We start from the raw sequence: 20,463 nt of genomic DNA on the forward strand, positions 1-20,463 counted from the left end.
ATGTCAAATACTATTGATTGGGACATAAAGTCTAATCTGTGCTTCGAAGACAACAACGGCAGATACTTTTTGGTGGCGTGATTAAATGTTGTACGTGAAAAACGGTACACTGATTCAAAGGTTAAAAAACAAACACACGTTGTGGAAGTTACTCTACCTTACAGAGTTATTTAGATAATAGAGTATGTAGCTTGTTTTTAGGTTTGCATATGTAGCTACTGTCTTTTTCTCTTTCACACTCACACAAACAAATACACAGACTCTATCAATTGCAAAGAGAGATTATATTTAATTTTTTATGAACACTTCCAATCACAAAACATCTAAAAAAATAGCAGTTATATTTTTATATCTTGATGGTCCCGATGATCCCTCTAAAACATCAAATAATGGGAAACACTTAACTCTTGTCTGCTAAACAATTTGTTTCTGATGAACACTCACCCTCAACATCTCAGGTGTTGCATCACCAATAGCAGTTAAGCTCCCCTCCCTCATGTGCTTATTAAATGCAGAGAGGTAGAACTGCTTTGTACAAAGCCTAGGAATGTCTAATGATCACACATTTAAATAAACACCAGTTGGTTTGATTAAAAAGTACATATGGAAAAGTTTGTGCTATGATTAACAACTAAGGAAAGAGGTTCAATTAACAAGGAATAGGACCAAGTGAGTTCATGTGAACAAATGAATTCTAACATCAAGATCAGAATCCTGAGGTCTTCATATGTGGCCCTGTTAATGTCCATGTTGTTCGGGCTACTAAACAAGGTGGAGGTGTTGCCGTCATATATTTTCAATTTAACTTCCAAACTTTAAGTGTTACTCATTATTCAGTCCATTTCCACCAGTGATTGATTGCTTTGTTGAGGGTAACACACTCTGGTCATTTTACCTTCCACCTTATCATATTCTTCATATATGCTATCAATCTATATATAACTCTGTCAACTGATAACATCTGTTGTATGCCTGTCCATCCTGGAAGAGGGACCCTCCTCTGTTGCTCTTCCTGATGTGTCTTCAGTGTTTTCCCTGTTAAACGTTTTTTTATAATGGCAAATTTGTGATATTGGTCTATACAAATAAAAATTTATTTGACTAATACTGTTCTGCTAAAAGGACACACCTATCAACTGCCTCCTTAAATCACTCTAAACATACCGCTGGTCAGAGTTTGGTGGATTTAAAATCATATATAATTTAGTTTTAAACATGTGTAGTATACAGTACATATAAGAGCGTGTATAAATAGTCTGTGCAGAGCAGGAGGCTGGTAGGAATATGCATAAAAAGAGGTTTGTGTATACTTTGGCTGAGGTTGTACTTAAGTTAAGCCTAGAGTTTTGTATTATGAATAAAGTCCATCGCCTCTTGATGAACAGGTATTTTCTCCCCCTCCGCCTCTCTTCTCTCTTTAAACACCCCCAGTACATCCCAGGACTGAGGAATTAGTTGGTGGCGAAAGCCTAGCTCTGTCAGCCAGGAAACTATAATAAGACACATCAGAGAGCAAAGCATGGCGACAGTCCTGAAGGGAAAGTACTGTTTGATAACTCCATCCTGCTCTCTCCAGCCAGGGAAAAGAAGTACAGGAGGGATCCCGAGTAACGGCTCCCCACTCAGCACACGGAGCAGCAGCCCTCCCACGTAGCCGCTGATAGCCCCGTAGCTGTTAGCACAGCGGAAGTGCAGCACGCAAACGAGCTGCGGGAGGACTATGCAGTAGAGTAGGTCCCCGCTTACCAGCCAGAGAGAGAACACACTGTCATCATCAAAGGCCAGGCCTGTTCCAGCCAGGCCCACCACCAGCACGCTAACACGGATCACCCGCTGCAGTTCTCGCTCTGAAGCCTGCAGGAAAAGAGAGGAAAAAGGAGCATAAAAATGAAGCTGCATTGCTCGGTGCTGAACCAAACACACACACTCTCTGTCACACACACACACCTGCTTCCTCAAAGTCGTCTTGTATATGTTTTGTGTAAACATAGATGCTGATGACAGCAGCGCAGAGTCCATGGAGGACATAACTGCTGCAGCCACAGAACCAATGCCTAACACTGACACCCAGGTGGGTGTGAGGTAGTGCAGGGCCAACGGCAGGATCTTCCCTGCCTCCCCACGTTCATAAGGAGGGGGTAGACCGTACGCTGTCTGGTTCCAGTCTTAGAGAACAGGAGAGAAAGAGAGAGGAGAAGATATAGGTAGAGAAAGAGATAGAAAGGGGCGAGAGAAATAATGGGAGGGGAAGAAGCTTTTAAGATTATGGTGATAGGGGCAAAAAAATATTAAAAACTAAATAAAATACAAGCATTGGGGAAAATGAGGAAAATATCTGAAAACAGGCAAATGTCCCTCCATAATCAATATGACACGCTACCTATAACTACATTTGCAAATGCTGACAGGAATTTCCCACACACACATACAGTAAAAATGCACCCAAGATGATATCATCCCGCACCATTTACCACGGTGGTGGGATATACATGTCACATGTATTCTAACTGAACATATATGACTGCAGACCTGCATGCTGCTTGGGTGTCTACTGTCTATGCAGAGCTGAGTGTTTGCATTCATGTGTACCTGCAGAAGCAGCCACAGCTCCAATGATAACTGAAGGGATTCCCATAACAAAAACTGCCCCAGCAGCAGCAAAACAGGTGACCTGAGCCTGAGCCGAGGAGCCTGCAGAGAGGATCCTCTGGTGTAGAGCTTGGTAGGCCAGTCCCCCTAAAGCCTGCAACATACACATGCATGTACAAAAACACAATCATTGTCAGTGAACAACTTGACAATATACCTTTCTCACATCAGACAGTTTATCTAATAACATGAATTATGGTTGTACTACATTTAGGTGTGCCAGTTCCAGGGGCAATCGTATCATGCGTGTTAGCTCACTAGTATGGCACACTTAAAGGAGCAGAGCCATTTTATAGTCACATTGAGAGGAGGGGAGTAGTACAGCTAAAATGCTACAGATATTCTGAAATTAAAACTGAGGTACTATTTCAATAGACCCTTTTCACTGAAGGCATTTTGACATGCCACAATATGAAAAGCACAGGTGTTAATAATAAAATGAATGATGGCGGAATTCAAGTTAACTGCTCCAGTTTCAGGGTCCTGGTATTGTCTCATCGTCATGGCTTACTGGGACACTTAAATAGAACAGAACCATTGTTAATGTTGACACCTGTGCTTTTTCTACTATGACAAGTCAAAATGTCTGCTGTGAAAGATGCCTATCAACTAGAAGCAGCAAATTCAGATAAGGTTATTAAGTTTACGACTATTACTACAAGTCAATATGATGCCGTACAATTTCAACGTTACCTTATACCTGACCAGAGCTGTAATCTATCAGCTGCCAGCAGATACGAAGACATCAGACAAAGCTGAATGGGTCATAACAGGTCAAATAGTAAACTGATGACAATTTTGTTGCACATGAAAAAAAAGCTAACAGGAAAGTATGTTGTTTTTCTGAAACATTTTCATATATTTGTGCATCTCCAGAACTGAAAAGCTCCACTGATGAATTAAGGTTTTCCTGGATGTATGGGAGACTTAATACTACTATAGATATATTATGTGGTTGCATGTGTGCAATGATACAATTAAGAAAGTGACATAAAATCAAATCTAAAATCTGACCAGTAACAGCATCTCGTCTGCCCATTTTCCTGCATCAGCCAGCTCCAGCTCTCCGATCCATGAGATGCCACTTGATTGGTTGACAAGGGCTGTTTGTGAGATGTCAGTAACAGCAGGACAGAGTATCAAAAAGGGAATACAGAGCCACTGAAACAGAAAAAAACAGTAGTTATTGTAAAACTGAGGACAAGTCATGTATTGAAATACTTCTCTGTGAATGTATTTATCTAAGGATCTCATTTAAGTCCCATTATTCCTGTTGCCCTCCCTCCACCCTTCCTCTTTCCTCTGAGTCCTGGCTGAAGCTCACTACTTTATTGCATTCCAACTAATTTCTCCAACTCTGTGCTTCCTCTGTTTCTCACCAGGCTGACAAAGATGAAGGAAAGCTGGATGATATCGGTATATGCCACAGAGTAGAGACCCCCTAAAAAAGTGTAGATGATGGAGACAGCGGCCGAGATTATGATGGAGATGGTAGACGAAAGCCCGAGAATTACACTCATGGTTCCCCCTGGAAATCACACAGAAGATTAAATCAGAGATGTTGTGCAAAAATGTTAAGTGGTGATTATGGCAGAATCACAGAGTAAAGATTTCATGTTTAAATTGGCACATAAAGACATTAAGACTGAGGCACGAAGAATTACTAACCCAGAGCAGCAAGGATGCAGGCAACCCACAAAATATCACTTGCCAAAGCAGGAAGCAATAGTGCTGTGGTGAACATGTTGCCATAGCGATGCTGAAATGGGTCCAACATGGTCACGTAGCGCTTCGATCTCATAGGTTTTGCAAAAAACAATCCTCCTAAAGAGACAGAGAATATACAAAGGTTCTTCAAGAGAAACATGATCAGCAAAAAATTGGAGTAATTTTTAGAGTAATTTTTAAAATAAAAACAGAAAAATTCAGTGGGCTTCACTGGGTTTTGGACTATTGGTCGGACAGAACAAGCCATATGAAGGTATCACCATGTAATCTGCAAACATGTGATGGGATTTACTGACATTTTACAGACCAAATGATTGATACAGAAAATAATGAGTATGTTAATCAATGGTTAAAATAACTGTGTACTCATAATTTAAAGTAGCCTAAACATACAAAAAATGTGCCATATGCATTTGGCAATTAGAGGCTGAAATATCTTCAACTCTAAAATTTCCCATGGGTGTAAATATGTACAAATGAATATTTGTCTGCTGAGGGTATATAAATAAGCCTTGATGGGAAAATTCCTTTTCCAAGAAAATTCCAATTTTGCTTCACTGTCAATGGGAGGGTGTCAAGTTAATATCTCTCACCCAATAATAATCACACTTCTCATGTGTCTCATGTGCATTTAGGCTGTTGGCATCAGATGAATAGCTTATACTTTATTGTATGCCCGACGCTGGTTGAAATAAATCACATTGTGCATTATAGGTCATGGTTATAGAATCTGCTGCTTTATAGTTTCTGCTGCTAACTTGAACAACTGCAATACCAGTGCAATATGCTACATGGCTAACACTGACAGTATAACTGAGGGAAACTATTTAAATAAAGGAACACTTTGGCACTACATACAATACATGTATGGATTATTTATTAACCTTGCTAGTTAACATACCAAAGCTCTGTGTGGCATTTGAATGCAACAACAGGCTTTCTTGACAAATAAGTATATTTTAATGGATTATATCAGTAATGGTATGATGTGTTTATTTGCAAATGTTTGAAATCAAAATTGGATATTGCACACATTCACTTTAATTGGGCTCTGCCTGAGTGTCAGGCAACTATTTATGGATGTACCCTGCTTCCTGCCCTGGGATAGGATCCAGTCTCCACCAACCCCAAATATAAATAATGTATTTCTGGAGATTAACATCTGCTGGATGCAGATTTACCAAGGCTGCTGTTGGTGTCAAATCAAGTTCAGCTTAATGTAAATGTAAAAAACATAAAAACTATATTTAATGTATTATCTAAATCATGAATGTGAACCCAAAACTGTAAGCAAGAACAATAATTCTGGAAATGATAACCAGACGGAGGCAAAAACTTGTAACAAACGCTGCAGTCATGTAATCAGTTGTCCTCTAATACAATCTCCAATCTCCATTCTCGAATCATTTTGCTGCTTTTATGTAGTTTGCGTTTACCTTTGCCTCTTTCCCTCCTTCCTCGGTTCAGTTTTCTCTTTTCTCACTGCTTGTTTCATACCATTGTGAAACAACTTCCGCTCCTCCCCACAATGACCAAACAAATAGTGATGCAATGGGGCCGCAAATGTCACTGTACTATTTCTAACTGCTCTAACAACAAATGTTAAGTAAACATGATTTCATGGATTAAATATTCTGTTTGTTGCTGAAATTACTACAGTGGAAGGAAATGTGTTTTTTACATTTACATTAAGCTGAGCTTGTTTTGACCCCATAGCTGTATGTCTGTAAAATAAAGCATTTATTACAGGTTCCACCTGATCTGCACCACTGTCAGACCTTTTTTATGAGTGGTGCTTAAGTCCTCAGATGAGTCTGAGCTCTGATTATAAATGTGTGCAGTTCTGGCGTTAGCCTACAAATAGAACATTGAACAAAGTTTTGAATAAAACCTTTTTTGCATTTATTAACCATTTCTTTACCAGTAATAGCTTAGATAGAGATAGATACCTCTCTGAAATTCCACTTCAGTGCATGTACCATCTCGAGCCTCAACATCAGTGCAGAACCCAACAGCTTTTTGCGAATTACAAGTAGTTCATAGGAATCCCTGTAAACTGTTCCCTACAACAAGGTCAATATCAAATACCTTGTCATAACATTTTTTAATAATGATCTTCCTTTTGTTGTTTTTGTTTTTTGTTTGTTGTCAAAAAAGTATCTCACTCTCACACACACACACACACACACACACACACACACACACACACACACACACACACACACACACACACACTATCTCTCTCTCTCGCTCTCAAAATTATGTTAAGGACTAAACGACGACTTCCAGTGACGTCACAGACTAAATGGCTGCCTGCAAGATCTGCTCTGACCACCCTTGACAGAAAGGGTCCACCTCCATCTCCTACATTTTAAACCCCAAAAATAGTAAAATGGTGTAATTTTGTGTCAGCTCGAGCAACAAGTCTAGAAACAAGAACAATCGCGGCAAAACATTGCTGGATGAAATGGATACTGTAAGGCAAGTTGCAGACCTTCGCCACATGAGGAGGTTAATATCACTAGCATAGCTAGCGGACAAGCTAATGCTCACTCAACAGCTCAGCCTGGTCAACAGTTTGCAGGTGCAATTCTGACAAAAATTAAACACTTCAGGAAAGAGGTAAAAGATGGCTTTGAGAGGAAACGGTCTACAATATCTGCTTTGGGGCAGTGGACACAGACTGACTCCTGTGCTATCTCATGCAAAGGGACCGTCAGTTGGAAGAAAGGTGTGACAACCTGGAAAACTCCATGAGAAGAAACAACCTACAGGTGTACGGTAGACCAGAGGGATCTGAGACGGGAGATACAGTTGAGTGGATGGAAGGAGACACTCTGAATTTACTGCATGACTTCCATTATCTCTACAGTGCTCGCCGATCACTGCAGCAGAGACCAGTGGACTGCAGTGGGCCCCCAAGATAATTCATGATGGTGTTCCTCAATTTTCAGACCAAGCAAAGTGTGCTGACCAAGGCATGGAGTGCCAAAAATCTACAGTACAAAGGGAGAAGAATAACCATGGACCAGGACTACTCACCAGAGTTGCAGAGGAGATGAGGTGAATATGGGGACAGCAAAAAGCAGCTAAGGGAGAAGAACATCAAATCCCAGATCCCGTTTCCAGCATTCCTGAAAGTTCATCTAGATGGCTGAATGAAAACCTTCCTGGGTGGTAGCAGAGGGTCTGTAGAGATTTGGCATCACAGCCTGACCGAGGAGGAGTACCTGAACAGACAGCTTCACTGCGGAGGTTGGCAGACAGCGGGTGGGAGGAACCAGGGTCACACAGCACAGAAGATGGGCCGCGCTATGATACGGGACATGAATGAGCTGGGAGTCACCAGAGAAGTGGTTTTGGAAGAGCTTTGTTGTTGATGGGCAGTTGGACTCGGACAATCATCTTTTTTCTTGTATATAATTCGACTGGCCGAATTTGTTCAGATGGAGGGATGGACTGAGGGGATGGGACATGGGTAGTTCCTCGTAGCACTCGAAACAGACATTTGACAACAGTTCGTACAGCTGGTAAACAACGGCCAACTGATGGCCCGGGTGCAGCTGGGACAGTCCTGATGATCCTTGGGATTTTTTCTCTTTTTGCTACTGTTTTCATACGGCAGAGTTTGATGCTGCACAGTTCGTCTTGTATCTCACGGAGGAATTGTTCTTCTCAGACACAAATGGAGTGCCTTGTGACAAAATTGTTTGAGAGCCACTGAGCTAGACTAGCTAAAAGAGCCCTCTTCTTCACCAACTTGAGCTTGTAGATGAGGCAGTAGCACTCTCACGTCCTCCTCCACCTCCTCTCCCCTCGCCTGTGCCTCGTTGCCTCCATCCTTTTTATTTTTGAAAAAGCTTCTTATATCCATAGCCTTCAAGTCTTGCCTTAGTGAATTAGCTAGTAGCTACCACCAAGAATGAGATCCGGGGCTATTCATAAAACATTCAGGGCTGTATACTCGGACACCCGGGTCTAACGACACCGCTGCCTGCAGGTATAAATGATTATGAATAATTAATAAAGGGTTATTGTGTTAATGTATTACCTGTGTTAATGTTTTATTAAATAGTTATAAAGCATTACTGAATTATTCATTAACCACTGATTAAGCCATTCATTAATGCTTATAAACCCTTTATAAAGGGTGCCTTATCAGAAAGTGGTACCACGAAATGTGGGAACAGATATGAGAATTGTTTGGAGAGAGAGACGACGGATTGCAATCAAACTGTCCCGTGGGAGTGGTAATGGGTGATAGTTCAGATGGTGAGATGTGGCCTCCAGAGATGGAGTTTAACCAAACAAAATCTTCAACGAAACATTCATGGTCAGAAGCAAGTAGTGGAGAAGAGCGTAGTCGAAGACCTACCACCAAAAAGATTAGAGCTAATGTTAATGCTAAAGAGAGCAATGATGTTGATAAACAGGAAAGAATGTAAAGTTATTGTCAGTAATGACAAAGGCCACTTTCATCCGGTTTAGGTGACTAAAGCAATAGAGAAGGAAATTGGAAAAATAAAGTATGCTAAACTGCTGAGTAATAGAGCAGTTCTAATTTCAGCAGTAAAACAGAAGCAGCAGGAAAGGATACTGAAACTAGGTAGCCTTGATGGCAGAAAGATTATGGTGCACATACCAGGAATGGCAGCAGTTGAGAGGAGTGATTTCAAATGTACCACTGGAAATGTCCACAGAAGAGGTGAAGAAAGACATACAATGTAGAAAGATGATAGAGGCCAAAAGACTCCAAACTAATGAAAGTGGTGTCAAATCTAATAGCTTGTCAGTACTGTTTGTATTCGAGAAGATAATGCCTACTGAGGTAAAAATGGGCTGGATTAATCATAAGGTGAGAGAGTACATTCCACAACCTTTAAGGTGCTTTAAATGTCAAATAATGGGACACACAGCACAACAATGTAAATGGAGGCAAAGGTGTGCAAAATGTAGAGGTGAGCGTGCTCATGGCAAATGTAATAAGGATGCTAAGCTGAAATGCTGCAATTGTGGAGGTGAGCATAGTGCTGTGTATGCTGGATGTGTGGTACAGAAACAAGCAAAGGAAGAGCAGAGATATAAGATTGTGAATATGCAGAGGCATTAAGGTGTATTGGAGCTAATGAAAGGAAGCAAAGTAGGCCTATAGAGTCTCATTAAATTTTGATTGACAATAAGATGCAAAGTTATGCAACAGGCCTACCCCAGGGATCAGGCATAAGGAGATTTCAACCAGGAAGGTCAGCACCGCCACAGCAGCCATGCACTCACAAGTGCAATGTTGAGGAGAACACCTTGATTGTAGACATGAAGAGCTTTATAGCTTTCATGTGTAAAGCTGTCAATGTTGCTACACAACAAGAAAGGAAAAGCGACAGAATCAATACCATGGTGGAAGCTGCAGAGGAGTTTCTAGGTATTAAAGACTTGAGAGCTGAAGAGGGTCTCAGAATGCTGTTTAATCTTATAATGGTATTCCATCTCTTACACTGGAATGCTAGAAGTCTGATTGCAAATGAACAAGCATTTAAAAAGTTTATAGCAGAATCAGAAGTTAAATCTGATATTCAGGATACTGGTTTCGGCCGCACCTTGATTTTATGTTTCCTTTGTATGAGTCAGTGAGGTGTGGTAGATATGAGAATCAAGGTGGAGGTTGTTCAACATTTAGAAGGGATGGGTTATAAGGGATAGAGTTAAGAAGAACAACAACCTCAACAGAAATGGAAAATGTAGTTACTGAAATATGTAAAACAGATGGGAACGTTATATTAGTTAATTAATATAACCCATGCAAATCAAATCATGCAAATGCAAGCGTAGAAACGTTAGAGAAGGTAATAGACAAACAAGGAAATACAAGAGAAATATGGTGCAGAGACTTTATTGCACACAATAGCCTTTAGGAAAGTAAGCATACTGACCATAACAGCAAGGTAGTGGAAGAATTGATGGATGTGACACAGTTAGTTTGTGTTAATAATGGAAATGGCACAAGAATTGATATACGTTCCAACACATTGTCTTGTATTGATCTTAGTTTAGTTTCTAATAATTTGGCAAGTTCTTGAGAGAGGAATATTAACGACATTTCATGTATCGGAATGCGATCATTTTCCAATAATATGCTCTGTGAACGTAGAGATAGATCTCCAGGAAAGGCCTAGTCTTAAAAGTGGTGCTTTGCAAAAGTAGATTGGGAAAAACTTATGTAGTAAATCAGCGGATTCGATTTCATTCGAGGGTCTCACATTTAATACGAAATGCTGCACTGAATAGCATACCAATGAAGACTATAAGGTGGAAAAAGAAAATGATCCCATGGTGGAATGATAAATGTACAGAAGCTATAAAGGAACAATCAACAAATCAAGAAAGTTTAATTAATTATCAGAGAAAAAAGGCTCTAGTTTGCAGAATAATTAAAAATAGTAAACAAAATGCATGGAGGAATTATTACTCTATTATAAGGAGGGAAATTGAAAGAGGAGATGTCTGGTCAATGTTAAAGAAAATGAATGGGAAAAAGGTATATAAAAGAAAACATATTAGGAAAGAACTTTGAGAGTGTGCACAGTTGTAACCATCTACATGATATCCATAGACAAAGGAAAGAGAAGATCTTAAATGAAAATAAGGATGTGTACAGAAAGAAAGATGATGAGGAAAGTGCCATGGATGCAGCAATCACAATGAATGAATTAGTAATAGCATTACACAGAACTGAATATACTGCTACAGGAGAGGATCAGCTGAGTGATGCTACGTTCCGAAAAGTACCTGAACAAGTGTTAAAGCTACTCTTGCAACTATTTAATAAGATATGAGAAGAAGGAAAAATGTCAAAAAGTTGGAAGAAGAGAGAGAGAAAACATTTAAAATTAAAGAATTGATGACTATTGTGTTCTTTGATATTCAAAAGGTTTACGATTCTATGTGGAGGGATGGAATTGCTTAAGGAATTCCACAAGCCACTGCCATTAGTCCAGTTTTAGTCATTATTATGATCAGTGATAATTTTATGAATCTTGACATAACGACTGGCTCAGCTCCCTATGCGGACGATGGGGCCATCTGGGCATGGGGACGAGATTCCCCAAGTGTATTGGGTAAAATCGAGGAAGCAATAGGAAAAATAGAACAGTGGTCATATAATTGGGGCTTTAAGCTTTCTACAAGTCTTGTTACATGCTCTTTACAAGGAAGAAAGGGGCAGATAAACAGAGCCTGAAGTTATATGGACAAACCATGGAAAAAGTAGATAATTTTAAATATCTGGGTATTTGGTTAGACTAAAAGGGTACATGGAAAAGCATGTGGAGAAGGTGGAATCAAAATGCAAAAAAAGTTGCTAATTTATTGAGAGCGATAGTTATGCAAGAATGGGGAGCAGACAAACAGGCACTGACGTGTATATATAGGGCTCTTATGTGGTCGACAATAGATCATGGCTGCTTTGTGTATAGTGCGGCAGCCAAAACACATTTAAATAAAATTGATAGAGTGCTAAATAAAGCATTGAGGAGCCGCTGCAGTGAGGTCAAGGCTGATTAAGGTAGAATTAGGAGAAGTATCCTCAGATCTAAAAAGAGATACACTTATGCTATTGGAGCCGTCTGCGGGGGTGAGGCAATGAAAACTCTAAAAGAGTGTTATTAAGGAATGCTGAGAATACAACAGATTTCAAGGTAATGGCTATGGTTGGGTAATGAAGGCTAAAATCAGAGGAATATAGGCTGAAAAATATTTGTTTTAACTCCCCTACCCCTATTAGTAATGTCCTCACCGGCTATTCCCAAGACCTAAAATAGACCTAAGCATAATGGATTTAAAGAGAGAATGGAAGATAGTGGGATAGGATATCTGGCAAGTCATTATGTAAGAAACAAATATTATAGTTATTTAGATATGTATACAGATGGGTCCAAAGATTAAAGGGATAAAGTAAGCATAGCAATATATAAACCCTCAATGAATGTTAGAGTAGGAAAAAGAAAACCTGATCAGATGACATCAGATGATGATCAAATATTACAGCGTGCAGAAAACCATTAATACACAGGGTGTGTTTAGAGGAAACAGAAGGGAAGAGACTGTTTTAAGAAGATTAAGGTCCTAAGGACCATACAGGTCTAAATAAATGTTTTTGCTAGGGAAAAGTACATCAGATGAATGCTTGGAATGTAAAATGACAGAGAACGCAGAACAGAAGTATAGAGAAGAGAGGATAAGACTAACTCAAAGGATAGGTAAAGTAGGAAGAGAATGGAAACTTGAGGGTATTCTGGGAACAAAAGGACACACAGAAAGCTGTTGTAGAATATTTGAAGGAGATAAGATTATACCTTAGAATTTAGTGAGTTTTTTTTAGTTAAAACTATCATTTACAAATTATTTATTTACCTAATGATGTAAAGTAGACTAGGGATAATATCTCATACTACATACTCTGATACAGTAGGTGGCGGTATGTACCTTATAAGAAATGGTTGCAATCCTCCGTAAAACCAAAAGAAGAAGAAAGTGGTACCATTCTTTCTTCATCCATTCCCCTTTGTCCCATGGATGTATTATAAGAGCCGGATAGGGCTCAGCCTTGTAGCTAATTTTTGGTCAGTGGTCATTCGCGATACTGCAGCAAAAAATCCCTCTGTGGCCCAAGAAGCATTTCCCCCATAGACCACCACTGTAAAAGAGACATCTGTAAAACCGATGACAGGACACCTCGAATTGCAAACAAGGTCAATTATGACTCTATTATGAATTTTTGATCCATGGAGGTTTTATATTTGTAAAATATCCCTCGAGCCAAGAAAAGCGATTTAAAAATCTGTGACGTCATCACAATGTAAAGTCTATGGACCAATTGGGAACTCACAAACAGGGCTGCACAGCGAGGAAGCAAACCCGGAAGCTAGAAATCTTTTTTGCCGTGTGTGCCAGCCAAGCAATTCTTATTGGACTGAACGGGTGCCATTTTCTGTCCGGTATCCAGCTCTTATAATACATCCTTTGCTTTGTCCTCCTAGAGCTCCAACAGTAACATGACTGTGAGGAGGAGGAAGGTCTCACTGACCAGCAGCTCTGTAACCAGGAGAGGAACTCCAGTCTGGACTAAGAGGACGTGGAGCCTCCGCAGATCAAAGAGGAATAGGAGGAACTCTGCACCAGTCTGGAGGGAGAACAGCTGGTACTGAAGCAGGAGACTGAAACCTTTATGATGACTCCTACTTGTGAGGAAGGTGACAACAGTGAAGATCAGACTCTGGACTTGAGTCCTGATGAAACTCAAGAGTGCAGCAGAGAAACAGCGTGTTTTCAGCATGTCAGTTAAAAGCTCTGTGGAACCAGAACCAAACAGTGACGACCAGCTCCTCTCTCACAACTCTCATGTAGTTGAGAGCCAAGATCACAAAGGAGGCAAACATGGAGACTCAGGATCAACCGGAAATGCAGAGCAAAAACCAAAGAGGATACGCCACAAAAGCAAAAGTAACGTTGACAATGTATGTAACCCTACCATGTCAAAGATTCAGCTGTATACCCACACAGGTAAAAAGGTTCTGAAGTGTGACACTTGTGAAAAAGCTTTTAAGTATATTTCTCTATTGAATATCCACACAGATGGGAAAGCATACCCATGTAACACCTGTGAGAAAAGATTCTCTCATCTGTGGCATTAAAATTGTTTGTGAGAATTCACACAGGTAAGAAGCCGTATAATAACAAAACTTGTGGGAGAGAGTTCAGATTTAGTCATCAACTGATGATCCACATAAGAACGCACGCAATGAGAAAAAAATTCTGCCAGATGCCAGACAGGAAAAGGCACGTAATGATTCATCCAGATGACAAACCACATTATTGCAAAAGAGGGCGAACTCTGTGTTGACTTTTCAATCTACGTAAGAAGAACCTGCTGAAATAGGGGAAATATTTTATCATCCATCTTGGGATGGAAAACCACATACGAGTCCATGCAAGCAAGTAGCATTGTATTTGTGAAAGTGTGTAGAGGATTCAGTTGTTGTGAGTCATGGACATCATACACAGGTGAACAGTAACAGAATCACATATTGAAAAAATCTATTCATAAACAGGACAAACCATCAAGCCGAAACACCAGTGGGAAAGTGTTTACCAACTATGAATACACTTTTGTAACAGCTACATCTTTGTTATTGAATACAAAATATTTCCCATAAAGAAGAGGTTTTTTGTATATTACTATTTGTCTACTCCACCTGTGTCCTGCTTTATTTATAACCATTTTTTAACCTGTTTTTATTATTTTATGGCTACAATTATTAATCTCACTTTTACTCTCCGTGACCATGAAATGCAAGTAGGTTATGTGAGCTGTATGTGGTGGTGAGTAGGAGTGAAGATGTGGGAGGGTTGGGGATAGGGATGCACCAATCTGACTTTTTCAGTCCCAATACCAATACCTGGGCTTTGGGTATTGGCCGATACCAGTGTGTCTCACTGTGTGGAAGAGACCGAGATCATTCTTTTATGTGTACGGCAAAATCAGGTGTGACTTAAACATTGCTTTCCTAACTCTGTAAAACAAAATGTAACAAATAGATTCATTGATATAAATTTACTGAATTGTTATTTATTAAAATAATGGTATCCGATACCAGATCGGGCCCATTGTCACTGATACCCGATCCAGCTATATCCGATATCAGTATCGGTATTGGTGCATCTCTAGTTGAGGAGGGTGTGTGAGGGTGGGGGGTGTTCAAGGTGACAGTGCACGTTTATATGCTTCAAGTGGGATCCTGAATTTGAAAATAAAAAATGAGTTAAAAAAAAAAAAAAGTTTGCACATGTGGTAAGTATCACATCCTGTGAATGTGTGAAGCTGAACATACCACTCTAGGGTGATATTACACACCCAAAACAAAAAACAAAAAAAGCTTTTATATATTTTTGGTATGGGGAAGTATGTGGAATTATATATGCATTTTCTCATTTAAGTTTGAATAATAACCATCCCCTCTTCTTCTGGTGTGTGTTTTCCTATTTTATTTTATTTTTAACAAAAGCTTCATTTGTTTTAGCTACTTACCCAAAAGAAAATTGGAAAGATATGCTGGAGGTCCAACAGCCCAAATAAGACCTTGAGCAGGAGAATAAACAGCCTCAGCCGTTCCCATAATGTAACCACCACCAACCCATGTAGCTGAAAGAGAACAGGAAATGATTGAGTGAAGAATGGAGCAACAAAACACAAGAGTGTGGAGCACATCAAGTACCACTAAATGACAGACAAGAAGAGAAAAGTTCTACCTGTCATGGTGAAAACCCCAACTAGGACACTGATGTTGCGGCCACCGACAATGGTAACTTCACTTTTGTTGCCAACGCATGTCTTCTCCTCTTTCTTGGATTTTCGAGATGCCCAGATCCCAATTACCAGGATTGCGATATAAAAGCCCACCACCGCCACCAGTCCAGGGACGTCCACTGCCATGTTTGTCTGGTTATGACACACAGTACATCAACTACTCAGACAGAACATATGAAACACAGGAAGTCCACAAAAGTATACACAAAAGAACAGCTGCTGCAGTTGTCAGCTGTTTAGGTACAGTCAGAAGTTTAAAAACAGCATTTAATTGAAGCTGTGCTACAAGCCCACAATGAGTACTATTGTCTCTTACCGTCTCCAGGAAGCACCAGTGAATAAGCAATACACTCTTTTCAGCTGAAGTCTCAACTAGACCTTGACAGGCTATGAAAGGCTCCCCCACTCAGCCAGTATACAGTGCACAGACAATTACTGTATAACTCGACTGTATAACTTCCTCTAGTATTACGAACATGTGACAGTGAAGATTTACTGTTCTCAGGTTTTCATTCGTCAAAAAAAAAGAAAAAAAAGAAACATTAACTTCATTTTGAACTAAATTTTTTGTACTGCAAAGGCATTTCCTTATGTATCAGTAAATGCCCAATCCTTGCTGATGAAGAAAGTCAGTCTTCACTTTAGAGCTGAAACAATACGTGGATTGACAGAAAATTTATCAGCAACTATTTTGATAATCAAATAATTGTTTGTATTTTTTTCTTGCATAAATGACAAAAAATGATGGGATTTAGCTTTTGAATTTGTTGGATTTCTCTTTCTTTTCTCTGTTTTATATTATTATCAACTGAATATCTTGAGAAAACAAGAAATTTGAAGATATCACCTTAGACTTTAGAAATTGTGATCAACATTTTTTTTTTTTTTACTATTTTTAGACACTTCAAGAACCACACAGTTAATCCAGAAAATAATCAGCAGATGGTATTAGTTTCAGCCCTACTTCACCCAGCAAACCCAGCATTGACTACTGTTGGTTGTTGTAGCATGTTGAGATTTTAGCAGAGTAATATGACCAACGTTAAAAACACATGTAGCTCACCTGATACGATGCTACTTGAGACTGAAACAGAGCCTTGTCGTTATCTGAATAAGCACCCAACTCCTGGGAGCATTAAGGACTGAATGAACCAGTGAGGACACCGTCATATCAAGGCTGTAAAACCTCGCAAGAGTGTGTTGGGTAGCAAAAAAAAAGTAGCAGACACATCCTCTGTTGTGATGCACTGTAATAATGTCTTGGAAATTGCCAGAGCAAGACTGTGTTAGCTTTTATCGAGGACGCTGGTGTCGTGTACTCTGTATTTTTCCTGTGGATTTGAGCCTGGGGGGAAAGTCTGTGTTCTACAGATAAAAACTTAGGCTGTGGCCAGTATTTTTCCACTGGGATTCTGCATCTCTCCACCGTATCTTACATCTGACAGTGTTGAGGGGACTTTGAAACAGTATTTATACCTTGATACTGGGGAAAAAGGCTTGCTTCCATGCATACTGTGCTTTATTTCAAATTATGGGTCCATAGTTTCCTTGTAAATTCTTTGGAAGTTTTCTGGAGAGAGCAATATAATGTGGTACTTTTTAGAGGGAATAAAGTTCTGCAACAGTTATTTTAGTTAGAGTTTACCTTTTAGTTATTTTCAGAGGAATTTCCTTGAAAGAACTAAATTAAATACAATTTAAAGTTGAGCAGTTAAATATAAAAAATCCAAACATTTTAAAAATGATCACTTCAGTCATTTGGTTGTATTTAGCTTAGCTCTCTATTCTTTCACTCACTGGTCATTAAGATTGGCAAAGTAGTTTATTGAGCAATTGTCTGCTTTGTAGTTAATTAATGATAGTTTTTTCAACTTCTAACTTACAGCACCACCTGACCACCGTCATCTTGACAACGGTCATAAACTAGTGTTTGGCTAGACTGATTGTTATGGCATACCAGAATGTTTTGTCACTGGAAAAATGTGCTCAAAATGCCTGTTAGATATATTTGAAATATCTTCTACAACAGCAAAGCTACCAAAGTACCAATTATGGTAAAGTCCTCATTAAATCTATGTTATTATCTTTATCTAACTTTCTGTCTCTGTGTTAATTTATAGAGTTGTATTTTCATTTCACCATCTCGGTGCAACCAGCTGAATCAAGAGTGCTTTCACAGCAGTGAGAATAAGAGCAAGAGAACTATTACTGGTCTTCAAGTGCTATACTTGAGTAAAAGTAACAACATCACAATGTAGAAATATTCCATTACAAGTAAAAGTCCTAAATTCAGAATTATATTGAAGTACAATATAAGTATTATCAAAAATGTTAAAGAACTGAAAGCAGTACTCATTATTCAGACAGAAAGGTCCTTTCAGAGTGAAGCAGGTGAAGGTGGGGTTATTTTAACTAAACTGCTGGGAGATTTTCTCTACAACTACACTTCATATAACTGAACATTTGACTTGTCTGAAAAATACCCAAAGTAGCAACCGTTTTTAAATAAATGTAGTGGAGTAAAAAAAAGAAAAAAGAATTTAAAAAAAAGAAAAAAAAGTACAGCATTTCCCCCCGGAATACGAAATAGAAATAAAACGTAAATACTAAAAAAGGTTTCATAACAACACCAAAGCTGCCAATTTAGTTACATTCCACTACTGATTAAAACCATCTTGAGCGTTTGTGTTGTTTCCTCTTGTAAATGTGCAGGGCAGCGCAGGATACAGACACCAGGAAAACAGCACTTAAAGTGAAACCAACTAACTATTTCTGTAAATTCACGATCACTCAAAATATTCTTCCTAGACAACTTCTACATCATTTGTATTCATGAAGCTCACCACTTATGTATTTTAAAGAATGATTGACACGTTTGCCAGTTTTAATTACTTATTTTAGTCACAAACAACGTTAAACATTACCGACAAGAGCAAAGGCCAGACAGACGCCACCGAGACGTATAATTCATCGGAACAAGACACGTAGCTGATGAGTGTTTACTTGTTTATCTGTATTGGTATCAATACATGGAGTATTGATGTTATCTTCTGTAAACAGTCTCAAATATCAGTTTATCCTCACAGTCCGGCTGAAATTACAACATTTTACTGTATTTTGGATGTATTTTAGCTCATTGGCTAATCTTCCAAGAGTCCACATTAAAAACATTAAAGCACACATAAATAATTTAACACATAATTGTTGACACGCACATCTCATATTACATGTATACATACACACACGCGCACATATATAACCTACACACATAGGCACATATACTGTATGTACGTATACACGTGTGTTCACATATAAAACCAATACTCTAAATCTAAATATACATCTTAGCATCACAGCAGCCAAAGGAATTAATTAATCACACATATTTGAATAGCGAGGACTATGATTTTTTTTTTTTTTTTTTTTTTTTTTACCCAGCAGACACACCGAATAATTATATTTGAGATGTTCCCATGTGGTGGCTAACGTACTTACCTTTCTTCACAGTCCTTTCTTCCACACATCTGCTGCCTCCGGTATTATACAAAGCCCCCGTCTGTCTGTCTGTTGGTCGGTCACTTCTCTATTGTTGTCTCCCTCTGATGACACCTGGGGTTGCGTTCAGAGCCGTCGAAACGCGGAACACGTTTTTAAACAGAAGCGGCAGTGTGCTCAAAGTGATGCTACCGCAGTATCCCTTTCAATCAATTCCAGGCTGGAAATCTTCAACGATATAAAACACAATCTCAAACGCTGTTATGAAACGTTGTGCGCAAATAGCAGGAAACAGCTAAATCAAAATGGTTGCAAACCAGAGCAGCGGAAAGGATCTTACTTGAACGCACCCTCGTCAGTGTCATGAGTAACGGTAGCTTCATCTATGTTTGAGGATGCCTGCTTTCATTATATTTTATCCACTGACAGGCCACACGTGGTACTAATTATCAAGTGGGAATACTATATGGTTTCCAGTTAAAACCCAAGACGCTGAGATATTTTACACTGTGTATTTGCCAGGATGCTGAAAGGTGACACCACCTATCTGCACGTGTGTTGTACAACCACGCAGGCTGTAAATCTCGTGAAATGTGAATAAGGTTTCGTCACGTGCAAAAACAACACACTCAGGCATGCACATCCAGTTTCACTATACTTTACACATTATATATATATATATATATCTAGATATTATCGCTATGTAACACCGGCCACTGTGGACACAAGCGGCACTTACAGGATTAACAACCAGCGCACACTGTAACATTCACCAGTGCACTCATCATCTACCTGGAGCAACATCCTCCCACTCATGATAAATTAACTGTCATAACCATAGAACTGACTCACATCTTTCCCATATTGGAAGGCAAAGTTGACACCAAACTTTTACTTTTTATCCTTCCACCTTTTTTTCTCCTTTTAGATATTTTTAAACATGCTAAAGGAGTTAGATGACTGTATTAATTCAGATGTTGGTGACTGTTCAGATGTCTTTTTCCTTTATCACAGAGCCCATACTTCATCCCATCTGTATCTCATATATTCTTTCAGTGGAAAATCCAAATGCATGGGAAGCTGGCTACATCATGCTGCCCAATATCACATTCTTTTTATTATTTTATCACCAACCCAACAGAATAGTTAGTCCTCTTGTGTTTGAATAAAAATATCAAATGTTTCTTTCTACAGAGCTTCCTGGTGGTTTGGTTGGCTAATGTCTGTATCAT

At 39.2% G+C, this 20,463-nt stretch overlaps 1 protein-coding gene across 5 annotated transcripts; it reads right to left on the reverse strand.

The window, feature by feature from the left end:
• Nucleotides 1-282: 282 nt before the first annotated feature.
• On the reverse strand, nt 283-19,747 carry LOC121897168 (high affinity choline transporter 1-like). 5 transcript variants are annotated; one of them, XM_042411493.1, is made up of 10 exons: nt 19,572-19,747; nt 19,232-19,459; nt 15,679-15,868; nt 15,458-15,571; nt 4,318-4,473; nt 4,029-4,177; nt 3,664-3,810; nt 2,590-2,743; nt 1,948-2,165; nt 283-1,854 (listed from the first exon to the last, which is right to left on the reverse strand). In XM_042411493.1, the coding sequence occupies exons 3-10, from the start codon at nt 15,860-15,862 to the stop codon at nt 1,339-1,341; spliced, it is 1,638 nt and encodes a 545-aa protein (XP_042267427.1). In that variant the 5' UTR covers nt 15,863-15,868; nt 19,232-19,459; nt 19,572-19,747; the 3' UTR covers nt 283-1,338. The 5 variants fall into 5 exon arrangements, with proteins under 5 accessions (XP_042267427.1, XP_042267426.1, XP_042267428.1 ...); XM_042411492.1 differs by having other exon boundaries at nt 19,232-19,747; XM_042411494.1 differs by lacking the exons at nt 19,232-19,459; nt 19,572-19,747 and adding an exon at nt 16,800-17,349.
• Nucleotides 19,748-20,463: the final 716 nt, after the last annotated feature.

The sequence above is a fragment of the Thunnus maccoyii genome, chromosome 5, assembly GCF_910596095.1.
Source record: "Thunnus maccoyii chromosome 5, fThuMac1.1, whole genome shotgun sequence".
Classification (NCBI taxonomy): Eukaryota; Metazoa; Chordata; class Actinopteri; order Scombriformes; family Scombridae; genus Thunnus; species Thunnus maccoyii.